The sequence below is a fragment of the Empidonax traillii genome, unplaced genomic scaffold, assembly GCF_003031625.1.
Source record: "Empidonax traillii isolate 1590-97213 ecotype Southwest subspecies unplaced genomic scaffold, ASM303162v1 scaffold1486:size102971, whole genome shotgun sequence".
Lineage (NCBI taxonomy): Eukaryota > Metazoa > Chordata > Aves > Passeriformes > Tyrannidae > Empidonax > Empidonax traillii.
In genome coordinates this window covers 16965-40716 of record NW_020956679.1, presented here as the reverse complement: position 1 = coordinate 40716, position 23752 = coordinate 16965, and the positions used below count along the sequence as shown (strand labels likewise).

The following is a 23752-nucleotide window of genomic DNA, read 5'->3' as shown; positions in this document are numbered from 1 at the left end:
TTTTCAGGAATAATTTCCTGGCTCTAGTAATTATTAGAGTGAGTCAGCAGCTGAAAAGTAAAGGTGTCTTATACAAATGAAAAGTGGCTTGGATTTGTCATAATAACTAATGTAAGCTCACAGGGTTTCAGTGGTTGTTTACGCGTTGATATATCATAAATGCTAATGCATGTTAATTACTTGCTTAGTAGAGGTTGATGTAAGAGCAAAGAGAACTTTGTTCTAAAGTGAATATCAGTGTTTCAGGCTGCAGTAACTTGTAAGCTGAGTGAGCTTTGTGTCTTATGTCTCAAGATATCCTTGGACAAATATTGTATGTGCTTACATTACTACTTGAGTACTTGAATGCTCTTTTGAAGGGGATATAATCCATCCTTCTTAGTGCTTTTCTGCATGTTACAACTTGACTACTGCTATTCTTTTTAATGGCTCATTTCTTTCGGTAATTAAAGGAATTGGAATTTTTTTCTTACCCCTCATTTCTTTATGTTGAAGAGGTACTTCCTGACAACCTGTTTCAACGTTGGGATTTCCCAGGGACTGGCTCTGCCGTGGTGCCCAGAGCGTTGCAGGACCCTGGAGAGCGCCGGGCTGCGGGTCCCGGGGGGCACCGGGCATTGCCCCCTCCGCCCTTACACAGCCCCCGGGGTGTGGCGTGTAATGCATCTCCGACTGGGATTGCTTTCCTGGTGTGCCTTCAACTCAGGCCTTAAGTGAGTTTTTGTTCTCAGTGGGAAAATTTAACTTGCCTCTCTCTGCATCAGCTTTGTTGTGAGCTGAAGTCTGGCAGGTGTAGGTATATAAAATAAAAATCCTGCTAGCCAATTGAATAGTATTCAACTTTCAAACTCAAAAGCTCCAAAGTTCTTTTATTTAAAAAAAAAAAAAAAAAAAAAGGCTTTTGAAAGGGTGGAAATCTACAAATTGATTATTTGACTGCTGTATGCCTTCTATGAAAGTATTAGTGTATGCTTGGAAGGTTGTCTTGTGGCTCTTTTTTTTTTTTCTTCCTTCAAAATGAAGCTATTGGCAAATTGACATTCAGAGGCTTATGTATAAGATTCAGCAGATGTGGCTTGTTACTACTTGACATAATTCTTTTTGATTTGTAGTGCTTTATATCAATAAGCAAGTGTGACTTAATAAAGGAAAAACAGCTTCTGTCAGCTTTTTTAAACCCTCCTGATTCAGACTAGCTTCAATGGAACATACTTTAAGCACTGTTTAGGGTGTTTTTTGTTCAAGAGTGTTTTTTTTTTTTCTCTATATGTATGCATAATACATTTGCAAACTGATTTTGCAAAGCAATGAAGTTGAAAGTTTTTCTTTTTTTGCATCCTCTTCCCTGTATACTCTGCATTAATATTTGCTGTATGTCTTCAAAAAGTTTGATCCTTGCCCCTCTTATTATTAAAGGGCAGAACTGCCCTTGTATTGATACTTGTGGTTTATTCCGTAGTTTTATTGCAAATGTCTTTAAAATATCTCAGAGGGCCTTTGGCCTTGGTTTGTCAGGGAGGGCTCCAATGAGACAGCAAGACTGCTGTGGCAAACTATCTCCCATGTACTTGTGTTCTCCTAAGTGCCACTTGTCCCTTGACCCTGGCACCTGTGAAAATTGGTGGGATGCATTCTGTTACACACTCTCAGGATGATGTTCTTTCCCCAAAAGTGTGCCATAAAACATTTAATATGAAAGATCTGTCTACAAAATCTCCAAACAGGGTAAGAAAAAGACAGTGATAGGAAAAAAAAAATTTTTTTCCCCCCACAAGAATAGAGAAAACTGAGAAAATCTGCTACTTTTGGTAGCACAAAAAAGAATGAAACTATCTATATTGAGATGAAAATATGATGTTAAGTTGTAGAACAATAGTACTTGAAGAAGACTTGCTGATAGAATATTGCTGAATGACTTGGAAATCAAGCAATATGTGGAGGATTTGAAAATACCTTCTGAAAACAGGCATAGCCCCCCCCCCCCCGCCAAGTACTGTTACACAGTGAAATAGCTAATTCACAGCAAGACCACTCAGAGTTTCTTGTTGTTGGGTTTTGCTTTTTCCAAGTTCTGAATTTCTAGCTGGCTGCACACTGAGCAGATGTAATTTTGCTGAATTTCTACTCTTTATTCTATCTCCACTTGGTTGACAAGTGATACTTAAGGCTGATGCTCTTGTTTTCTTTTCATACCTCAAAGTGGTCATCATTTCTTAAAGAAGTGCCCTTGTTCTCTTTATCAACGCTGTCCTATTGGCAGTATTGTTCTCAGGTGTGGATTTTTTTGCCTGGGAGACTTGCGGATACAATTTCCCGTGTTTAAGGATAATTCAGAGAATATTGCATAGGCTGGCATTGGGGTGACTGATTTTCAGTATGTTCAAGTACTAGGACACAATGTTTTATTGGTGCTTTACAGGCCATAGTCAAATTTCTCCCGAGAAAGTTTTGGCAAGAGAGACTTTTCTAGGCAGGCAGAGTAATTTTGATTATCAAGTGATGTTAAAAAGAAAATTAAATATTCTTTGAGCTCTTTGCCTCAGGTTTGGATGTGCTTTACTGAACCACATTTAAAATTTAAAACAGTTGTCATTTGTTATTATAATCTCTAAAATGCTCAGTGAAGATGTTGAACGTAAAATAATTTTAAAGAGATGGCTGTGAATTACGAAAGCTACTTTAGTGCCAAAGCAAGTGGAAATACTCTAGCTGCAGTTTCATTGTCTGGCAGAGCATGTTGTGGTCCAATAGAGAAAGAAAATGAAATTTTGGAGAAGAGGAAAAGAGACTTTATCATTTTCCCTCTTCATAAACTGATTCCTCAATGAAGTCAAGATGAGAATTTTGGGTTTCTTATGTTAGGAGGTGTGTAAAGATGCGAGGGAGAGTTACTCAGAGACTGGCTGGCAAATCTCTTGTATCAGTTACAGTCAGTGTCTTGTATGGTCTTGGATAAATTACAGTCTTGTGCAGTCAGTAGGTGTATGTGCTGTGGCAGCAGGAAGGACTTGGTTGCATTTCTTGACTAGTATAACTCTTTAAAAATCTTAATTAGTAAAAGCGTAGGGTAGGGCCTGCTAACACCATCTTAGATGTTGTATAGCTGCCATACCATGCACAGTACTGTCAGTTAGACCGCACAACTTCCATTTTGCTCTTCTGCCCTAAGGAAAAGCATCATTTTTTATGGATGGACAAATTGTGCAGTCACTACTTCGACAGTTTAAATTACAAAATGCACAACCCTGTTTAGCTGAAAAGTATATTAGTCAGAAAGAAACACAGCAGGCATTCCTGTCTATTGCTCTTTTCTGTAAAAGATGCTTACCAAGCCCATTGATGCTTATTGAAAATGCATTTCCAATGGATTTTCTTCATCTTAATCAACAGACTCGACACTATTAGTGAAGCATGGTTCCTCTAAAAGAAATGACTAATGTATCTTGAGCTCCCTGTCTTGACACTTTATTGTCCTTAACAAAATATTCCTGCCAGTGGGGCGTATTCCATGCAGTATTTTGTGTATGTTTTATTGCATATTTTAGAAAGAAAAATATAAAAGCGAAATGTTACATTTCTTATGAAGAACTGTATTGTATTGCAGTACAAGTCTGGTTTTCTTTGCCTTATAAATAATGCTGAGAGATTATAACTTCAGAGGGGATGCATCTTAGATGTGGATTACTTGGGGAAAATGTGTGCTGCATTTAATTATGTCAGCCTTCCTGTTCAGCGCTGAGGGACCTGATCCAACCTGAGGCTGTGGATGTAGTTTCTATGGCGTGAGTCAAAAAGAAGGTTAAAAAAAAAAAATCAGGAAGTTATGGATCAGCTTGAAAAGAGGGAAAAGCTCATGTGAAGAAATAACTGCCTGCTTCTTGTCTGATGGTTGTGCTTAGGTGGCTCATTGCAGCTCTCTTGCTCCCCTGCCACCATCACAGTGTGGGTGTTTTAGTCCGTGCGCTGACACAGCTGTTGGTGAGGCACTCACAGCTGATAGGAGTTTTGGATATTGTTTTGGTGGGTGCAAATACAAAGAAAGAAAGAATCCCTTCATCCACTCTGCCACCAACTGGGAGCTGAACTTTCTCTCTGAGAATTCAGTGTGAGGGGAGAGTACTACCAAAAAACCCTTCTCTAATCTGTGTATCACTTTATTCTGGAAAAGTAATTAATTGGAGTCAGAAGGTCCTTGCTGCTTTTCTTTCTTTAATCTCCTAGACTCTTCAGAAGGGTGTCCTCGGGTTCTGCCTTGCAGTCTCTCAGTTCAATCGCTCCCCTGTGTGTTCTTGATCTCGTCTCTGCTCAGGTACAACATCCAATAAAGTGAGAAGCTCTGAAGTCTGCTGAAGCCCATCGGCATCACCAGGGTGGTGCTAATTTTCTACTTGAACTGTTCATGTGAACAACTCTCATTTAACAGGCAATGAGAGGCTTAGTGGATCTTTAGTACTTTCCAGCTAAGGATCTGAAAAGGGTCTTCATTGAAGAATTCACACCAGCTTTGTGTTGTTGACTCCAAATTATTTGAACAAAAACTATTTTATTAGAATAGTTTAAGTTCTGACATGCTGGAGGTTGGACAGTATCATTATTGGCTCTGTATTGAGTTTAAGAGATGATGACAGAAGGGGAAAACCACAGATAGAATAAATCTGAGTCTGATATATACCTTACTAGTTGGGCTGAGTCTATAGAGCAGGTGATTTGGCTACCTTTATTAGGATTCTAGGATTCTGTTATAACAATTGATGTATTTGGATGGACAGTAAGAAATGGCATGTGACAAAGAGGTTGCAATGTACTCTTTTTACCTACACGACTAGGAGCTTCTCTGTCTCCTCTTGATGTAATAGGCAATGGCTTAACAGAATTAAGTAGAATAATGCAGTTAAAATTTGAGCAAAGTTTGTGTTTTGCTTTGTGAGAATAAGGACTGTGGAAGGTAGTGCTCTAAATCACTTGCTAAGGGATTGCCTGAGAAAATATTACAGAACACAAAAATATTGAGATATACTTGGTTTAAGTTTTCTTGACAGAAAGATGTAAGATATATTTTCAAGTGACAGTTTGTTTATCCACATTTTGTATGGTCAGGCACCTGAGGGCAGGGATGTTTTGTCACTACTAATAAATACATCTGGCTCCTCATGCTCAAAATTGTGTGTGTTTAATATATCTCTATTTTTCTTCTCTCAACAGGCTTTGGCTTTTGCTTTTTCTTATAAACTAGTGTTTAATCCACTTTTCCCTTTTATCCTGGTTATTTTTTCCTTGTGAGCAAGAAATTGTTATTGAAATGGTTATCCTTCTTATATCCATGCCTTGCGAGATTTCTGCCTTAAACAGTCAAGCACTGGGCTGCACAGAGAAATTTGCTCATTATGACCTCTCTAACTGAGGGAGGAGAAAGTTAAAGGACTTTTTTTTGTTGTGTATTATCCTGTAGAAGATGGGTTTCTTTTCTGTATCTCGTGTGAGACACAGAGAAATAGTATATAGATAAGCATGTTTCCTTGGGAGCCCCTGGTGGTCTAGTGGTTAAGGATGAGGCGCTGTCACCGCCGAGGCCCGGGTTCGATTCCCGGTCGGGGCCCCTCCCCGGGCAGATGGAGCTCATTAGCCCTGTAAGGCAATCCATCTACGTCCTGAGGACCTCGCTGCCACCGTCCAAGCTCTCTTGGCCCCGGCAGATGAACCTCAGGATTAAAGGGTGGGCTCAGTTCCGCGCACACTGTGTCTCACCTAAAATATCCAATGCGCAGGCTGGAAGGTGTAAAAGACCTTCCCCGGATCTTCGTTCGTGAAGACTGGCCATAGAAGCGTGTTTCCTGGTGGGACAGATACATACACAGTGGTAGCTCTGCTTTCTCTGTACCAAAATGGTTTGAGGAATGTGCCCAATTTTTACTGGGTTAGCTGCTTCCCAACCAGAAAAACATGCCAAAGGCCATTGAGCCCCAAGGAGTTTGATACCAGTGCTTCCATTTGCAGCTCCTGATAATGCTGACAGGCCTGTCAAAACACCTATGAGATCCTGTTCAGCTTCTGGATTCCGTGTTGGACTGGCAGGTTCAGACTTGGCTTCAAACTAGCCTGTCAAATGGTGATGCAAAACCACAAAGGGGGAAGAAAAAGATTCCTGGTCTTGGGTGTTTGTCCTACAGGGATATAATGGGTGCTTTGGTTTGGAAGTCCCAGAGGAACCTAGGCAGTGATAAAGAACTTCCTTTTCCATTGAATACCAGTTACTGGAAATGTTTTGTTCTTCTCGGGTACTTCTGGTGTCTCAAGAGGATATATTTCACAAAACAACTGTCTTAAATGAACTTCAAGCACTTTGGGCTGGCAAGGACCAAGTTTAGTGGTAACTTGATCAAGATAAAAGGTGTAGAAGATCACTGGTGCCTCTCTATCCACAGATGAGTGCTCCTTGGCAACACCTTAGTGGCTTAGTAGGTTGCAAGCCAGACTTTAATTAGGAAAGGGCGTAAGGTGCCATTCTGACAATGAGCTGAATGCAATTAGGAGCTTTCCAAGCCCTTTATATCTGTGGGAAAGTATTTGTAAGCTTAAGGATGGAATACTTTTCACGATGTTATGCCACAGTGATAACACACAAAGTCAGGCATTAAAGGAACAGTGTAAGGCTAAGCCAGAGGCAGAAGGAGCGGCTGTGAGGGATGTGGCAAAAGCACAGCTCTGGGAGCTGCCTGTCTGGAAATCCCATGATGGGGGTAAGTGGTTGGATATTTTGGGCCCAGATGAATAGTCTAGTGTAGTGTAGTCAAACTGGTTGCAAAAGAAAGTATCCTTTTTTTTTTTTTTTTTTTTTTTTATTAATTCCATAGATACTATAGTCTAAGACAGCATTAAACTTGAATTGTGTTGACTGCACTCCTTTGCTGCAAGCAAGGACTGAGGCCTTGGGAGAGTTAAAGCAAAGAGAAATAGCTAATGCAGAAAACAGATTTTGTTAGTAATACTGTAATTAGAAGATCATAGAATATGTTAAGCTATAGAACTGTAGCACTGGGAGTATGCAACAAGTACCTGATAGAATTGACTGCTTTGTTTAGTAGGGTGTTTAGTCTCATCAGTTTAAGGCGTGAATAGTTTGGATTCTCTTATCAAGCACAACTACATCAAAAGAAAAAGCCCTATGGAAAATAAAACTGATTGAATAAAATGAGGTCTTGCATTGAACTTAGTGGTATTTCTGTGATTGTGATTTCATATATTTAAATTGATGCAGGAACCCTGAATACTTAAAAATAGACAAAGTGATATTTACAGATATCCCAAGTCTCTCTTGGAATCTCACTTGTAGACACAGAAGCATGTAAGTTCCTGATTAACTAAAAGTTTTTGTTTGATCACTTAAATGTGACTATTGCATGTCTCTTTGAGATGTTGTATTAAGTTATCTCTATTTTGTTATGTGGTGTTCTCTCCAAAACTCTCAAATGAGAAATCACTATAGAAGTGTTTTGAATTAGGGTTGTTGCATCTGTGTTTCAGTAAGGAAAATGGGTGAAATTAGAAGTTATGGTTAAGTTGTATACAGATCTGAACTTTCTTTTGATTAGTAAGTAATATTATATATTAACTTTCAAATCTTTATTAGTATGTTCTTTTTTTCCTCTGGTTTTCCTGGCCTTTAAAAAAAATATTTTAAGAAGAATCTTTCAGAGTTTTGGTCAGAGTGAAAGTTAATTTGGTATTGAAGCCTTTTATCCTTATTTGATAAAAGTAATAGTCTTACCATTTGGTGGCTGCCTGTGTCTGTTCAGCCACTGGAATTCTGTAAGTAACAAGATAATATGTATACTGTCATTTAGAAGCACTAAGTGGATTCTTAACAAGGTGTTTCTTTTAGAGAGAGGTGTGTATTTACATAGGTAATCTGAACCTTCCAGGCTGTTAGGAACATATGTTTCTAAATTGATGAGTGGAGGTACTGTTTTGTTAAGGTTGATAATTAGCTGATATTTAAATAACTAAGTTAACAGCTTGGACGGCACTAACAGTACTTTGTCAGAACTAAGCCTCGTTCCAGCTTAAATCCCACACTTACCTCAGCCAATATACATATTTACCTGCAGTAGGCATCGCCTGAACCCCACAGTACACTTGGCAAACGTACATTTCCAGTGTACCTGTTATTAAGCATATTTGTATCCCTAATCTGACATCAGATGATGACAGGGCAGAAAAAAAAAACAAACCACAAAACATTCAGAAAGGGAATATAATTATCCCTGAAACAATTCTGCAGCTGTTGTGCTTTTGTCACCTGTTTTAAAAGAGGAATAGCGTTCTGCTTTCAGCACAGTGTCTTTGTTCTTTTTAAAAGAAGGTTTCTGTTTCTAGACAGAATATAACGAGCCCAGATTTGATAGCGAACTTGGGAAGAAAAGCAGTATTGGATGGATATTTGCTATAGGGTGGCTTTCTCTAGCTGTCTGGCTCTCATTTGCCTGAACAGACTTCAACTCTGTTGTGCAACTAGCCAGTAGAGGGTAGTATGTTCATGGAGACTTTGTGTTGTCTGAGTCTTCTGTCGCTGATGTAGGTCACAAAACAAACTGACTTGATTTAGTGGTCCTTTGAAGCCATCTAATTAACCAGTAAAAACCAGAGATGAGTTGCTGAGACATAATGGCTCTCTGAAAATCTGAATTAGTCATGCAGTGGCTTTTGACCAAAACTTCTGGGGGAAAAGCTTGTTGGAAACAGAAACTGATTGTGGATCCTGGGTGATGACTGCTATTGTTGCACTCACATTCCATAACAACTGAAATAAATACTGATTCTGATAAGTCTCATCTGCCTCACTTTATTTTTCTCACTCCTTCTTAGTGTTGGACTTTGCCAGCCAGCTGTTGCCATGAATATACCAATCTTCATACTCGCTGGTCTCCTTGTGCATTGTGTGTTCTTGGTCTCCATTTTTGACATCTACTTCAGCTCTCCCCTGGTCCATGGAATGACCCCTCAGCAGACTCCACTGCCACCTCCAGCAAAACGTCTCGTACTCTTTGTTGCTGATGGTCTGCGAGCAGATTCACTCTATGAATTGAACAGCAATGGCACACCCCAGGCACCTTACCTGCGGTAAGTCCATCTGAAAACTCTACTGATCCACGAGATTTCGCTTCTGAGGGCAACTCTGTGTAATGTCAAAAAGAGAACAAGAAGAATGACGGAAACTGTGGTGGCTTGAATACTGCCTTCCCTCTGCCTTTGAAGTGACAAACTTTAGAGTTACACTCTGCGTGAGTTTGAGTTGGTGTCCCTTGTCAGGAAAGCTGCTAAAGCAGGAGCACTGTAAATTGAGTCAATATTGTCCCCTGCACACTACAGATAGCCAGTAACTGAGAGGAGTGTGAACTTTCTCCGTTCACATCAGCATGGTGTCAATTCTGAAGCCTGACAGGCGTTAATTTAACTGCTTCCTGGATGTTCAGTTTAAGAGTAGTAGTTCATTAACGTGCTCGTCTTCTAACTCTAAGCTTTTTAAGGAGTGATTAAGAGATGTCCTGAATGGATCTAACAGCAGGCTGCCACCTCCTCTTTATTCCACCCTTCCTGCATCCCTGACCTTACTGCCTCCCTTGTGCTCCCTAGTATGTGTCTGATTGCTTAAGGGGGTGATTTGGTTTAAGGTTGTGAAAAATAAATCCTGCCAAAAAGTCATAGCCTTGCATGCTTAGAACCAATTTTCATTAAGTTTCCCAGTTTCCTTGTATCGAGATAATTATTTGATTGTAAGACAAATAATTTCTTAGCCTAAAAAGAAAGACAGTATTAAATAAGACTACTTTTGTGTAATAGCACTGGTCTGACTTGAATATCAGAGCAAACCCAAATAATCAAATATCTGAAGCTGCTAGGGCTTTTGCAGTCCACTACTGCAAAAGTAGTAAAGAAATCTGAGGGGTCCTTGCTGCAGTGCTCGCCAGCTTATGTGAGCTTACTTATACCTGCTTCTGCCACTGAAGTGCTCTCTGCCACTGGCAGATGTCAGACACATCAGTGGGACTTGTCTTTTAGCAGTGGACTTCACACCTATTTCAGAACAGTTTCTTTTCTTAGCAGTAAAACTGTTGGTCTTTTCCAGCATCAACCAACAGCATCAAGGTGTGAATGCTGAAATGTCCCCATCAGTAGCAGCAATGGTGGGTTGGTGTCCAGGAAAGAGTTAAAGTGGGTATTTTTGCCATTAAATGGTTTGAGTTTTTAAGTTCAAGCCATTCAGCATTATTGTGCCTATCTAGAAAGAAGTTAAACGATGTGTTGGCTAGTCTAATGCTGGAAAGTTGGCACTTTTGTTGTCTCTGCTTCACCTTGTTTGTGTAGTTAGAGACTTTCTCTTTCAGAGTCTGTAGAAGTAAAACATTGTCACCAGTGCTGAAGGTACGTGGGTGAATGGAGGAGAAGAACTATCTTGTAACAAGCAAAGATGCTGGCAGGTCACTGAATGGAAGAAAATGCCAGTAGAGGTTTGAAGTGCCATCTGTATTATTCTTGTGTGAACATGTTTGTGTGAGAGAGGATGAAAAGAAAAAACATGTGGCATGTTGCACTTTCTGAAATGCGGAGCCCAGAGCATATCTTCAGATCCATTGCATGAGCTGCCACAATTTCGAAGCAAGAGGCTCAGTGCTTTGTCACCAAACCTTTAAGCTACATAACTTTCATAAGTTAACATTGTAAACAAGTTGACAAGATCAGATGTTGGTTTCTGGAAGTGTTTCCTTTTTTATAATGCCAAGTTATTGCTGTCTGAACATTCCTTTTCCAATAATATTAACTCCAAGTATATGCAATTTAGTATCAAGTTTACTGGTTTTGCACATTCATTCCTAAGTGTTCAGTCCCTTATCCACTTTATAGTAGTAGGCAACATAACATCCAGATTACTAATCTTATCCAGGTGGAGCACTTGGGGAACTACTGTGTTGTTAATGTGGTAAGATTGTCTTTAAAGGAGCAAGAACCCTTCTTGTAGCAATGTGCTATAAATAGAAGCAAAATTTTATTAGGTACATGAAATTAAAAATAAATATCTGTTAGGCTTGAAGCAGATTGCTAGATGATATAATGCCAAGTATCTAGTCTTTTACAAATATTCTTGAAAAATCTGTTTTTCAGCAGTGTTGTGATAGCTGTGAGGAATAGTAGGCGGTCTGAATTGCTGTGGTGGTGATTTCAGGGAAGATGTTTTCTTCCTTGCCTGTCATGTTTCAGCCGTATTACTCTATCATATTAATATTCATCATTGTTATTATGGGTAGCTAATGTTTATGCTGTCAAGGAAATTAATTTTTTTCAGTGGTACTTCTGAGTAAAAGGCTTTGAAATGATTCAAAATAGCTAAATGAATTCTGAATAGGTAAATGATGATATCTGGTTATATTTCTATCTATCTATCTATCTATCATCTTTTTGCTTAGTATGTATTATTGTTGACTTCAGATTGTGAAGTTAATCCTCTTGTTGACAACAGTCCCACAAAAGCAAAGGTAGAGGATTACTTTTCAATTCAATAGAAATCAAATTCTGTCTAAAACGATTTCCTACCTGTTGTGACAATGAAGTATGACAATAGCTGTACGTTTTATTTTTGTTTTAAATCTTCCTTGAATACTAGTGCAATACATCCTGATCAGTCTTTAGTGAGAATAAATTGGAAACCACTTGAAGTAATATTTAAATTCTGTTTTCAAATTAGCACTTTTTTCAGTACAACTTACCTTAAAACCTAGCTGAGAGCTAGAAATAACATATCAGAGTCCTATGTCTCTATGTGCTTTTATATTTCTCACTAGTATTTGGGGTATTCCAAGCAGTTCTGTGAGCTTTCCTACAGTAGGCCATGAGAATGTGAGATCTAAAATAAGTGTAAAAAAAGCACAACAAGCAAACCATGAATGCTGCAAGCTTAGAGTAGAACCTGAAATTTTAGGCTGTAGTTCGATTCTTACTTCATTAGTGAGAAATATATTTACAGCAGAGTATAGAGATTTTGTAACTAACAGTCATATAAAATCTCTATTAAAAACAGAGTTAAAAAGCATGAAATTAGAATTTACTTGAGCTAAAACATATCTGATAAAAATATAGCCAATTTTGTATCTTATATCATGAATAACAAAAATACAATTTTCCAGTAATTTGACTGTTAAAAACTGCTTTGAATTTGTTCAGAAGATTCTGCTGTTTTATCCTAAAAATCAGTATAAGGAGTGTCTGGGTGTGTTTTGTTTTCTTTCTCCCCTTGCTCTGACAGTAAGCTGAATCTCTCTCTTCTTCCAGAAGATGGAGACAAGAAAACAGCATATGGTAGTGCTCACCACTGGCTTTCCGACAGGCCCCAGCTGTTCGTATCTTCAGCAGACAGGAATAGTTTATGAGGCTGTTTCTTACGCTTGGGTTTTGTCCCTGTTTTCTTTGCTTTTTGTCTCTTGTAACTATTGTTTCTGCATAAACCCTAGACAATCTGGTCTGTTTCTGTATGTGTGGTGAGAAGGTATTTTCCTTCACTGCGGTGTAATTACAAAAGATACAAGGTTTACTTAAATTTTCTTCTTGTTGCCAAAATTATTTTCACCTTAAATTTGCATGCGGTTCAGATTCTCTTTATGCTGGCTTCTGATATTCAGCACAGAAAAAGGCAGACATGGTCACAAGACCTAATTATATTTGAGCATATTTAATGAGTAAGATTTAATTAGACACTTTCAAGCAAAATGGAAAGAACAAAGAAAAGCAGCAGCAGGCAGAAACAATCTGGAGTGTGGGGGGGGAAGTAAGCTAAAGCGGGAAACAGCAGAAAAAAAGAGTATGTTAATATGAAGTGTCTTACAACACCAGCTAAACTCATCTGTTTGCAGTGCTGATGGGCCACAATAGTAATGTTCTCTGTGGGGTGTCATAATATAGAACTACTTGCAGGTTAATGTTCTGCTTGTTTTACTGCACAGCAGGTGGTAGTGAAAATCTGGTTTAGTCGGTGTTCTGGGGGTTTTTTGGGCGTTCTTTTGGAGTTTTTTTGATGCATTTCCTGCTTCCCATCTACCTGTACTCTTTTTATTTGCAATTTGTTGTGCTTTCAAGAAATCATGAGCATTAACTGCCTTGTATCCTGTTTTCAGGGGTATTCTAGAGAACAGTGGCAGCTGGGGAATCTCTCATACCCGGGTCCCAACAGAATCCAGGCCGGGGCACGTTGCACTTATAGCTGGATTTTATGAAGATGTCAGTGCTGTTGCTAAAGGTATTCCTGTCCTAAAATTTTGAACACTGTCCTCTGAGATTAGGTGTTCTCAGTGATGTGCTGGTCTTCTAGATGATGATTAATAAATACCTGCATAGTGGTTTGTATACCAACATTGTGTGGAAAATAGTAATTTCGGATGGATTTTCCACTCTTAATATTGATAGCTATGATAATAGCTTACCTATGTTAACGTTCTATAACATGGTAAAATGTAGCACCCTAAAAGCAGAAGTACCTTAATGGCCTTACCTCTTCATATAACAGAATTTTTAATTATCATTTGGGATGTAATAGGAGGTGGCTAAGTAGATGTTGCAAACAAGAAAGGCACTGCAGTGTCTTAGCTAAACTATTGCTGTCTTGAGTTGGAGAATCAGGAGCAAAATAAAGCAAAAGTCCCAAGTATGTATTTTGTCTAACTGGCTGTCACTGCATGCTTGGGGCTTAATTATGGGGAACAATGCTTTGTGTTAGTGACTTAGTCTTTTGTGTGGTCCTCTGCCTTCCCCCAGGCTTCCAGGCCTGAACACTGCTAAGGCGTGTTGGTTTTGGACAGGGGAGTGGAGAGGAGTTACTTGGTCTTGTCCATGTTCCTAATCAAAAGCTTCTTCCTTCTGACAGCTACTACAAATGCAGGATTGGCAGGAATCGTTGTTAAGAGCATCTATGTATTTCTGCCAGCTACCTTTTTGTAGGTCTTGAAGTTTGTATCGTGATGAGTGTGTGACTGCTGGAAATGTGATATGAGTGTGTAATTTATTGCCTGAAATGCCAAAAGCTGAGTTCAGACAACAGGGGATTTAGAATTCAGGAGAATTTTAGCTGTTTAGAAGGTGAATCAGCTGTGCGTTTGGCCTGTTTGAATCCCTGCATAATGAAATTGGCTTAGGTTTTCAGCTCACTTCTTAGTGAAAGAGGGACTAATTATAATAGAGGTTGAAAAGGAATTAAAACTAAGATTCACAAATTGGAGTTCATTGTGCAATAATATAAAGGAAACTTATTAAAAATAACCCAAACAACATTTTGCATGGACTGTCAGTCTTGTCAGTGAGATCTTCTGGCAACCACATTTAAATCCAGGTGTATTTGTTTAACAGGATGGAAGGAGAATCCAGTGGAATTTGACTCTGTTTTCAATGAAAGTAAATATACCTGGAGTTGGGGAAGCCCAGATATTTTGCCAATGTTTGCAAAAGGTAAGACTTAAATTTTATGAATCTTTAACACATAGTTATCAGGTAGTAAAACAGAGACCCTTAAAAATTTTGAGTTAGAGAAGAAGGTGAATGACATATTTCCAGTTTGTGTATTTGTGTATACTCTATACTTTGTTTCTAGTTTGTGAATTCAAGAGGGGGTGGAGGAAAAGAAGCAAGCTTTTGATGAAGATATCGGTATTTATTAGTCATCTGTTTAAATCTGTTACCTAATTCTGTCAGCATACTAAAAGAAGCACACCTTAAATTACAAGGGCCTAGTATTTTTTTCTTTGTTTGAGGTTTAAAGCTCTTGTTTGCAAGCATGCAGCTGGAAATTTTCTTCCTATGCCCGCAGCTCCCCCTGATTTGGGAGATAGAACTGCAGCCATGCTTTTCGAGTGTCTGAGCTGTAGAAATAGCTTGTTGTGGTTTATCCTGCTTCTACTCTGAACAATAATATGTAAATGGAAGAACTACATGAGAGCAGGAACTTGCTGGTGCTATTTCTGAAGCTGAGGTCTTCTGCTCATGGTATGCAGTGTATTAAAGTCTTGTCGACTCAACTGGTCTTTGAGCATGCAGAGATTGCTGAGCAACACTTCAAACAACTAAAAGTTTAATCCTGTTGGTATGAGGGCATATATGCCCTTTTGAATTCTCTCAGAATAAACAGACTGAAGTGAAAAAGAGATGAGCTACAGGCATGTGCTGCAGTTCTGTTCTAAGTATTGGTATTGACAAATTAGAAAAATAGGATAGGCAGAATAGGAGTGGAATATAATATTGGTTAAGAAAAAATGTACATTGTATTTCTCATGATGATTCTTGAACTTTTTCTGAACTCATGTCTCTTCCCTTTCTCATCCTGATATTCCCCCCACATCTCTCTTTTCTGTTCTTTGCTTGAGCCTCATAAATTTATGGTTCACTGTAAAAATATCTCCTGATAATTTCCCATGACCTCAGATTACAGCTTGTATTTGGAAATCGTGTCATGGCAGCTGGGGAGAAGGGAAAGGTAGCTGCCCTTGCACAGATTATTTATATTTTTGGGGATATGTTCTTGGGAAAATATTTGGGGAATTCAAGAGTTTCCCAGAGCCTTGTCTTTCTACTGGTTTTGTTTGAGTAAGAAGATAAGCAGAGGACTTGGAAGCAGCTTTGATGTTATCTGTAGAGATGTACAAGGATAATACTTTCAATAAGTCTTGTTCTAAGTGGTATCAACAATGGAACTTCCTTTTGCGGGGGGGAGGGAAATCCCCCGAAGTTGGCAAAGGTTTGGTGCAGCAATGTATCTGAGAAGTAGTGGCTGTGTGGGAAAATGAATCATAGTTTCTCATGATAGAGAGATAGATTAACTTCTTTTAGCTAGAAAAAGATATTTTTCTTCTTTCAAGGAGGAAAGGTTTAGAATACAAAAGGGAATGGAATCAAGTGTTTCTTCTTTAACTTTACTTTTACAAAAAAGCCAAGAGGGACATAGGGGAGCATAGCTTAATTTCTCTCCTTTTTATGTTGCAAATTGGTGAGGTCATAGGACTCTTCGTGTGTGTATTTTATCATGCCAAAATGTTCAGAATTTTATTAACTGTTTCACCACTTCCACTGGATGATGAATAAAGACTATATAGCACCTACTTCTTTTTGGGAAGGATAGGAAAGTCTTGTGTTTCCTGTCATTGTCTCTATTCCCTAGGTACTTTTTTGGTAACAAATCTTTCAAGGAAATGGTTGAGCATTCTACAGAGAAGGTAAATAAAATACTCACAGATTTCTTTCAATACCAGAATAGATGTACATGAAATATAAATCTGTCAAAGTCTGAATGACTGCATGATTAGTGTTTTAGTTTGAGAAAATGTCTGAAGGTGTTTGTTTCTAATAGTTAGACTCATTTAAGATACGCAAGTTCAGTGTGCTAATTTTTACCTTATTTTCTATGATGCTTTTAGATTATACCCTTGAAATTACCTGGAAATAATGTGCTTTGAAAAAGCCTATTTTTTCCAAAATGCTCCTTGAAACTTTGAGTTTCTCTTCTAGATTTGCCAGAATTTGAGGCTTGACCTGAAAAGTCCAGTACTGTACTCTTGTCGTGGTTCTGGTTGGAGTATAATCTAGAGTATTAAATGTCAAATGGAAAAAGGAACTGAGACTATTGCTTCTCTTAAGGGAATTAGACGCCAGTCTATTGCACCCACTCTGCCATTTGTTCCACAGGTTCCCTTTCTCTTTCTTGGAAGCTTCCAGAAATACTAGTGTCATTGTTTAAATTGAGTATGAAGAAGGGTATCATCAAAACCATGGGGACAACTGGGACAAACCATTGTTGGGGTTATTCTGGACAGACAGACCTCTTGATCTCCCGTTTTAATTCCTTGGTGCTAAACAACATAAAATTTCTCACTTTCCTCACATGGCTGTGTTTGATGACAGCTCTCTGATGCGCACACTCTGTCCAGCTCAGTGTCTGACTGTCCTTGTGCATTCATTCTTCTTTCCCCTCTTTTGTGCCTGCAAAATTTGCTAGCAAATTCTCCTGCTGGTCTGGACTCTGACCCATGAAAAGCTTGTCAGACACAGGACTGCCCCGCTAGCAGTGACACCTTTGCTTTCTGTGGGATGTAAATCTTAGTGAGGGGGTGATAATTTGATCCATGATCCTCATATTTGGATATTGATGCTGAGGATGAGATAAAGTGCCAGACAAAAGAGCAAAAGGAATAGGTGGTGACTGGTTTGAGTGTTTCTGGCACCTCCAGTTATTTCCTGTAGTGTAATGGCTTCATCAAATCCAGCAGAGCTCTGTGCTCGCTTTTAAAGGATGTTTTCATCCCTGGCTTCCTTCTACTTCTCTATCCCGTCTTTGCTTCCTCATCCCCAGTCATAAAGATAAGTGTTCGTGTACTGTCACCTCTCAAATAACAGAAACAAAATAGTATTTTCTAACATTTTGCATAGTAGGATTTCTTATTAAAAAAAAAAAAATGTTTATTTTATAAGCTACGCAGGCACTCCAAAACTTTCCTAGTATGACTTGACTTTGCTACTGTTTATCTGTATAGCAGTGCAGGGTTGGGTTTGTTTTGCTCTGGTAGAAGTTAGAAATGAGTAAGAAGTAGATGTGTTTCTTTGCTTGGTCTGCAGACTCTGTGCTTGTCTGCAGACTGTCATTTGGCTTCTTTTGTGTGGCACTTCTCAGAGAAGGTCTTCTTGGGTTTACTGTGACATTGTGGAAAAACACTACAGCATTCTCTCCTCTTAGATAGTGTTGGACAGGACTTATTTTTTCTTTTGATCTCATTTATCTGCCAGCTGGAACTTCTGAATTGATATTTTAATGCCTGGCAGTATTTTCTTCCTTTTCTTTCAGACTGAGAACTGCAGCAAGCGTTCTGTGTTATAAGTAGTTGTAACATCTCCTGGGGCGCAGGGGAGAGCTGCACCAGAAAATCTGTGCCAGCTTTCATCTTCCTGGCCTGAAATACCTGCATCCCTTTGGGTGGGTTTGCACATAATCTTGGCTAAGCAGCTCCCTTATACCAGGATGTTATTTCATTCACAAGCCTGGAAGCTTACACAACGGCATTATATAATTGTGACATCCAGCAAATCGGTTATATTCTTGCTGGTCATCATCCGATTGAAGAACACTTCACCCTCTGGGAGTTTACACTGTCACAGTATAAATGGCATCCCTGAGCTGTAACAGCTTTGCCATTGACTGAGTTATTTAATTAAACTTCACCTACCTTCAGATCTTTCTAGGACTTCTAAAGTTTACTTTCTTCTATGTTTCCCCCCCCTGCCTCTCTACCTTTCTCTGCTTTGCTCCCTTCGCAGGGAGTTGAGAATGAAAGCAGCTTGTCCAGATGCTGTGTTTGCACATCAGTAGCCCTCCTGTTGTACTTTGTGAGTGAACACAGTTCAGTAGTTCTCCACTTTCTATTTTGGATGCAAGTTTTAAAGATGCAGACTTTCAATGTTGTCTTCCTGAAGTTGTCCACTGGGCTTTTGATAACTAGAATTGATATATAAGAACCCTTCTGATGCCTTTATTATATGTCATATAGGATGTTTTCCTGTGTAAAAGACCTCAGAGATAGGGCATTGTCTTGTATGATTCAGTTGAAAAACCAAAAGCTGAGTGTATTTTTCTCAGTCTTCCCCCAAAACACATGTTTAAAGGAAGCTCTAAATATATATCTTCTTTGGTTAGAAGTTTCCTGGTGAAATTTTTTGTTTCAAAATGAAATTCTGTTTAATTTGCTTGAACTGGGATTTATTTTACTCCTATCTGCATTTCCATACTTTATTTCCTCACCTGAGCATACTTGATAACATTACTCCTCATTCCTCTGAGATGCTGATAACCTAATAAGGTAAAATGGTATCCAGGTTTCAAAAAACCATAAATTATGAGAAAGTTTAAAATAAGATTATAATTCCTGATAAGTTTCTACTCCTGTGCATAAAAGTATTTTTGACTATGAAAAGAGAAAAAGTCCCTTTTGTCTCATATACCACCTATATTGTTTTTGCAGGTGCTACTGGAGATCACGTTTATACATTTTGTTATGCAGCAGAAAGTGAAGACTTTGGAGCACAAGATGCAGCCAAGCTTGACCTATGGGTTTTTGATCATGTTAAGGTAAGCAGAGAATCTTTTTATGCTAGCTGTTTATAAAAAGCACATGTTAACTTTATCTTAGAACATGTAAACCATATCATGGAAGTGAAAAGGAAGAAATTTTTGGAAGACCTATCATGTGGGATCATAAGTAAAAATTGCTTGAATCAACTTTCATGACTAGTGTAATGGATGCTTAGAGGAAGCATTTGTTATTCTATGCTAATTAAAAATCTAACACTAATAAAAGTACCCTTTAAAAACATTCTTGGTGGTTTTCATTGTGTTGTTTGCCTATAATCTGAAAGCCATAGAATACTACAGACCCTTTAACATCTTGAATGCTATTAGTCAAGGATTTTATAACAGGTATTACAGCATGGCAGAAATTGTAAGTCTTCATTAGGATAAAGAAATAGACAATATTATTGACCTAATGTTTGTCAGGCTTGCACCCTGACTGTAATTGTTCAGTGTGGCTTCTTCAGATACACGTAGCTGGCTTCTGATTATCTGCTGTGGTTCACACTGTGCTGTGGCTGATGAGTCAGAGGAGTCACAGTCAGTTCTGGAGGGGACGAAGGGGGAAGCAGAGGCAGCTTAGGCCCTGGAGCACCATAATTTGTTGATGTGGCGCTCTGCTCAGCTGACTCGGGTCAGTGCTGGTTCATGACTGTTTTCTGTGAATTTGTCACTGTAAGTATTAATAGTCCAAGACACATAATTTCTGAGTATTCATTAATTCCTATATTTCTGTTATTCCATGCTACTTCCCTTGTTCTGGATTAAGAAATGCTGGTAGTGGGCATTGGTGTATGAATATCTGTATCAGTGAAGCAATTAAGTGAGTTACTTTCTGTATCTCATAACAATGTTAATGGAGCTTAAGACTTCAAACTCCTTCCATGAGATCTCTGAGCAGTATTCATTAGTATTAGTTAACCAGCATAAATCAAATCAAACAAAAAATCAAACCAAATAAATCAATGAACCAAAACAGCATCTATTTAGGAAGCCAAGAGTGATTCTGCTTTAAACAGCAACATAGGGTGGAAAAAAGTCATTATAGTTTGCTGATTTTCAAAGGATGCGATTTCCTGAGTTTGCAGGTGAAAAGATGTTTTTTTCTAACAGCCATCCTCTCCCTGAATGTGCACTTTGTGCCATGTTGTGTGCTGTAATGCGTATGAATAATACAAATCAAATTAGGCTGTCAGTTACACTTGAATAGCTGTTGTCATAAAGTTGCACCCTGCTGTCACTTGGAGCAGCACAGCTATATGAGGGTGGTACTGCCTTTTGCTTCAGAACACCTAATGGCATTTCTCCTTTCAAACTATAATGATGTGTGTAATATACATGTCATCACTGATTACTTTTTCCTCGGAACCAGCACCATTATTTTAAAGACATATTTTACCCATCTAAGTTTCGTACTGTGGATGGATAGGACTTGATTGACTGGCGTAAACCACACATGCCATTAATCATGTCGTCAATTACACATCAACGATTGCTTCAGAAGTGCGAAACTCGAGGCTTGCTGAAACCCGGGTCACTCTGTTATTACAGCTCAAACAACTTTCAGCTGTGCTAATGAGATTACACATAAGTAGGAGCATCAGTGCTCTTGGCCTACTCTTTTTATTCCTCCTTTGAGTTTTATATCAAGGATTTAACAACGTATTGTTTAACTCATACGTTGGCCAAGGTGGTCCCTGGATTTCTGCCTCTTTAGTAAGTAAAAGAAGGTAACACGTGCTCCCTCTCTGCCTTCGTCTGCCCACAAAAAAAGGTGAGAATAAAATGAAAAATGGCTAACTAACGTTTGGGCTGCTAGTGCTGGCACTCTGAAATTGCTTGTTCTCTTAAAAAACCCACTAAATAATAGTAACTTGGTCAGAAAATGGATGACTCTGACTAGTTTTTATTTGTATGGCTCAGAAGCAGATTGCTTAAATCATCACTGGAAGAAAAATTTATGATACTTGATAGTTCCTGTCATGTCTGCTCACGATCAAGGTGCTCCTAAGCCTTTCTTGGGACAGAAAATTTAGCATAGACCGTGTGAGGTTTTTATCAGCAGCTGCATTAAAACTCAATAATTTTAATGTGCAACAATAGCTTGGAGCTGGCTTGGAGTTCCAGGTGGGCATGGAGTTGATTACCTGTGGGTTTTTCCTGGGGTTTGCATTGTCTTTTTTGGGATTTTTTTTTTTTTAGAAGCTTTTCAAATAATTACAGGACTGAATATAATCTAGTGTGATGTGGCCTGATGATTGTCAATTAAATAACCTTTACATGAATCATACTGTGAGTCTGCACTAAGAAAAATTAAGCAGCAAAAATATTGGGAGTGTAGATTAACTAATGGGGGAAAAAAAGTCTTCCTAATGCATTTCTGATTTTTTAAAGTATTTTGTGGAAAACAGTTTTGTAAGATTGATCTCTTTTTTTAGGGTAGAAAATTCCAGGACCTTGGTCTTGGAAATGAATCTCAGTAATGGCCTAATTGCAGTTAATTATGATCAAAGAGTAGGATATGTTCCAGATATTCATTTGGTGTCTTCTGACTTAAATGGACATGTAAATACAGATGGCAAATATTTGTGGTTCTTTTCTTTTATTCCTTTCTCATTTTGAACACAGTACTTCATTCTTGCTTTGACCCCTTTCTGCTGGAAGAAGGCCATCCCAGCCTTCAGACTGTCCCTTCTGTGCAGGGTGGCAGACAGAGTCCAGAACTGAATTATGTCAAACTTTGAAGCTCTGCAGACGGTGCCGTGGCCTGATGTTTGTGCCAGTGGATTTCAATACAGATAGCTCTGCTCCAATTAGCAGTACAGCGGTTGAATGATTTATTTTAAATGCGTAGGTGTCTTGTTCGTGATCGTGCTCAGCTGATCCAAACCTGGCATGTGTTTATCCTGCCTTTGTACATTTGTTTTACATCTGAAAACTGGCATAACTATTTAAACTCTCCCATTAGCACAAATCAATATGCACAACTTTAAACAACCGATTAAATTAAGTTGTCCCAGATTATGTATGAAGCAGCTGTGTGAAAGAAAAGTTGGTTTGGTCCCTCTCCTTGTACAATCTAAAAGTTCATATTCTGTTGAGACATCTGTAAGTCATGTATTTGTTAGACCTGCTAGGTAGCCTTTTTTTCTTTGCTTCCTCCCATCTGAGGAGGGAGATGATTAGATAAAGATTTCACATAGTTATAACCAAACCTCTGTTGTAATATTTTAATTGGTATTACATTATAATTAGGCTCACATCTTGCTGTAAATGTTTTAATGGAAAACTTATTGCTGATCTCATTAAACTGCATATCAGTTGTAGCCAGTGCATTATTTTGTTGTTAGTTGACAGAAAATCATAGAAAAGTAGCCAGAATTGAATGAAAATAAGTTTGGAAGAAAGCTGTAGTGGTCATCAAGTCCAACTCGCCGCAGGAAGGAGATTCTCAGGGTGAGCTGCTCAGGTCTTGTCAAGTTTTGAGCATCTTCAAGGATAAGCCTTTTGAGAAGCTGTTCCAATATCTGGCTACACTTATGGTTTAAAAAAAAACAATTTTAAAAAGTCTCTTTGTCTTGCTGGAATTTCCCACATTTCAAATTGTGAGCTTTACCTTGTCCCATGTCTGAGGCCCCTCTTACCAATCTGGCTCAGTCTTCCCTTCAGCCACACAGTAGATGGTTGTAAGACAACAGTGGGATCTCTGCTGCTTTTTCCAAAGACTGGAGAAACTAAGTGCTCTAGGCCTCTTAGTTGTTTACTGCCCTCCCTGAAACTTCTTGGTGAGATTTGTCTTAGATATAAATGGAGTTAATATTACTGAATAGAGCAAATAAAAGGGAAGGAAAAAAAAAAAAGAGACAGAAAGTTAAAGTTAACGTAATGGTGGGTTGGGGGGTTTGGAAACTAGTGTTGAGTGGTGATAGGACTTAAGTTTTGTGAACTCTGAGAACCAAAAAGAAGAGACCTTTAGCAGGCTGCAAGGAGATACAAGGATAGTTCTGGACAAACCTCCCGAGTTGAGCAACCTCCCGAGCAAGGCAAAGCGGTTTTTGCCCCTACTGTTCGGTATCCTGCTTACCAACTCACCACCGTTATCAGCCTAAGATCACTCCTTGTAGTGAGCTTCCTATTTGTGTTTGGTTTTTTTTCTCAGTAAACCACTTTTAAAAAAGCTCCATGGGATCAAGTTTTATATTTGTTCTGGGAAAAAGTGCCACATATTAGGTGACACTTACCTTCTATTTATCATCTTGTTCTTAGTTAGCCAGCATTTGGGCAAGCTCTTCTGACTGCTGCTGCTCTGGCTTACAAGGTGGCTGGGACTGGAGTAGATTTTGGTATGTCATGGGGACTCGAGTGGTGGGAGAGGAAGCTCACGCCTTGCCTTCCTCTGAATGGTTTCTTTCACACAGTCATTCTGTGATAGAAAAATATGTGCCTTCAAATATTGATCTACCATTTAGGGTTCAATTTTTGTAGTTTCCTGTCTGTTTTGATATGTTGTTTCCTTTTATTTAATTAAAAATAAGAAAACAGAATTATACTGTATCCTGCATATTACTGATGTGCTCTGGAAAGTTTCTTCACTCTGTCATCAAATGTGGG

The 23752-nt window shown here is 38.7% G+C and overlaps 1 protein-coding gene across 1 annotated transcript in view; it reads left to right on the top strand.

Moving 5' to 3' along the window:
• LOC114070233 (GPI ethanolamine phosphate transferase 1-like) overlaps positions 1–23752 on the top strand; it is a gene marked incomplete at its 3' end in the record, with an annotated part of 45327 nt that overhangs the window by 6152 nt on the left and 15423 nt on the right. The window contains exons 2-5 of the mRNA XM_027907495.1: positions 8863–9117; positions 13161–13282; positions 14386–14484; positions 19035–19141. Coding sequence (XP_027763296.1) covers positions 8891–9117; positions 13161–13282; positions 14386–14484; positions 19035–19141 — 555 coding nt within the window. The remainder of the gene's footprint in view (positions 1–8862; positions 9118–13160; positions 13283–14385; positions 14485–19034; positions 19142–23752) is intronic.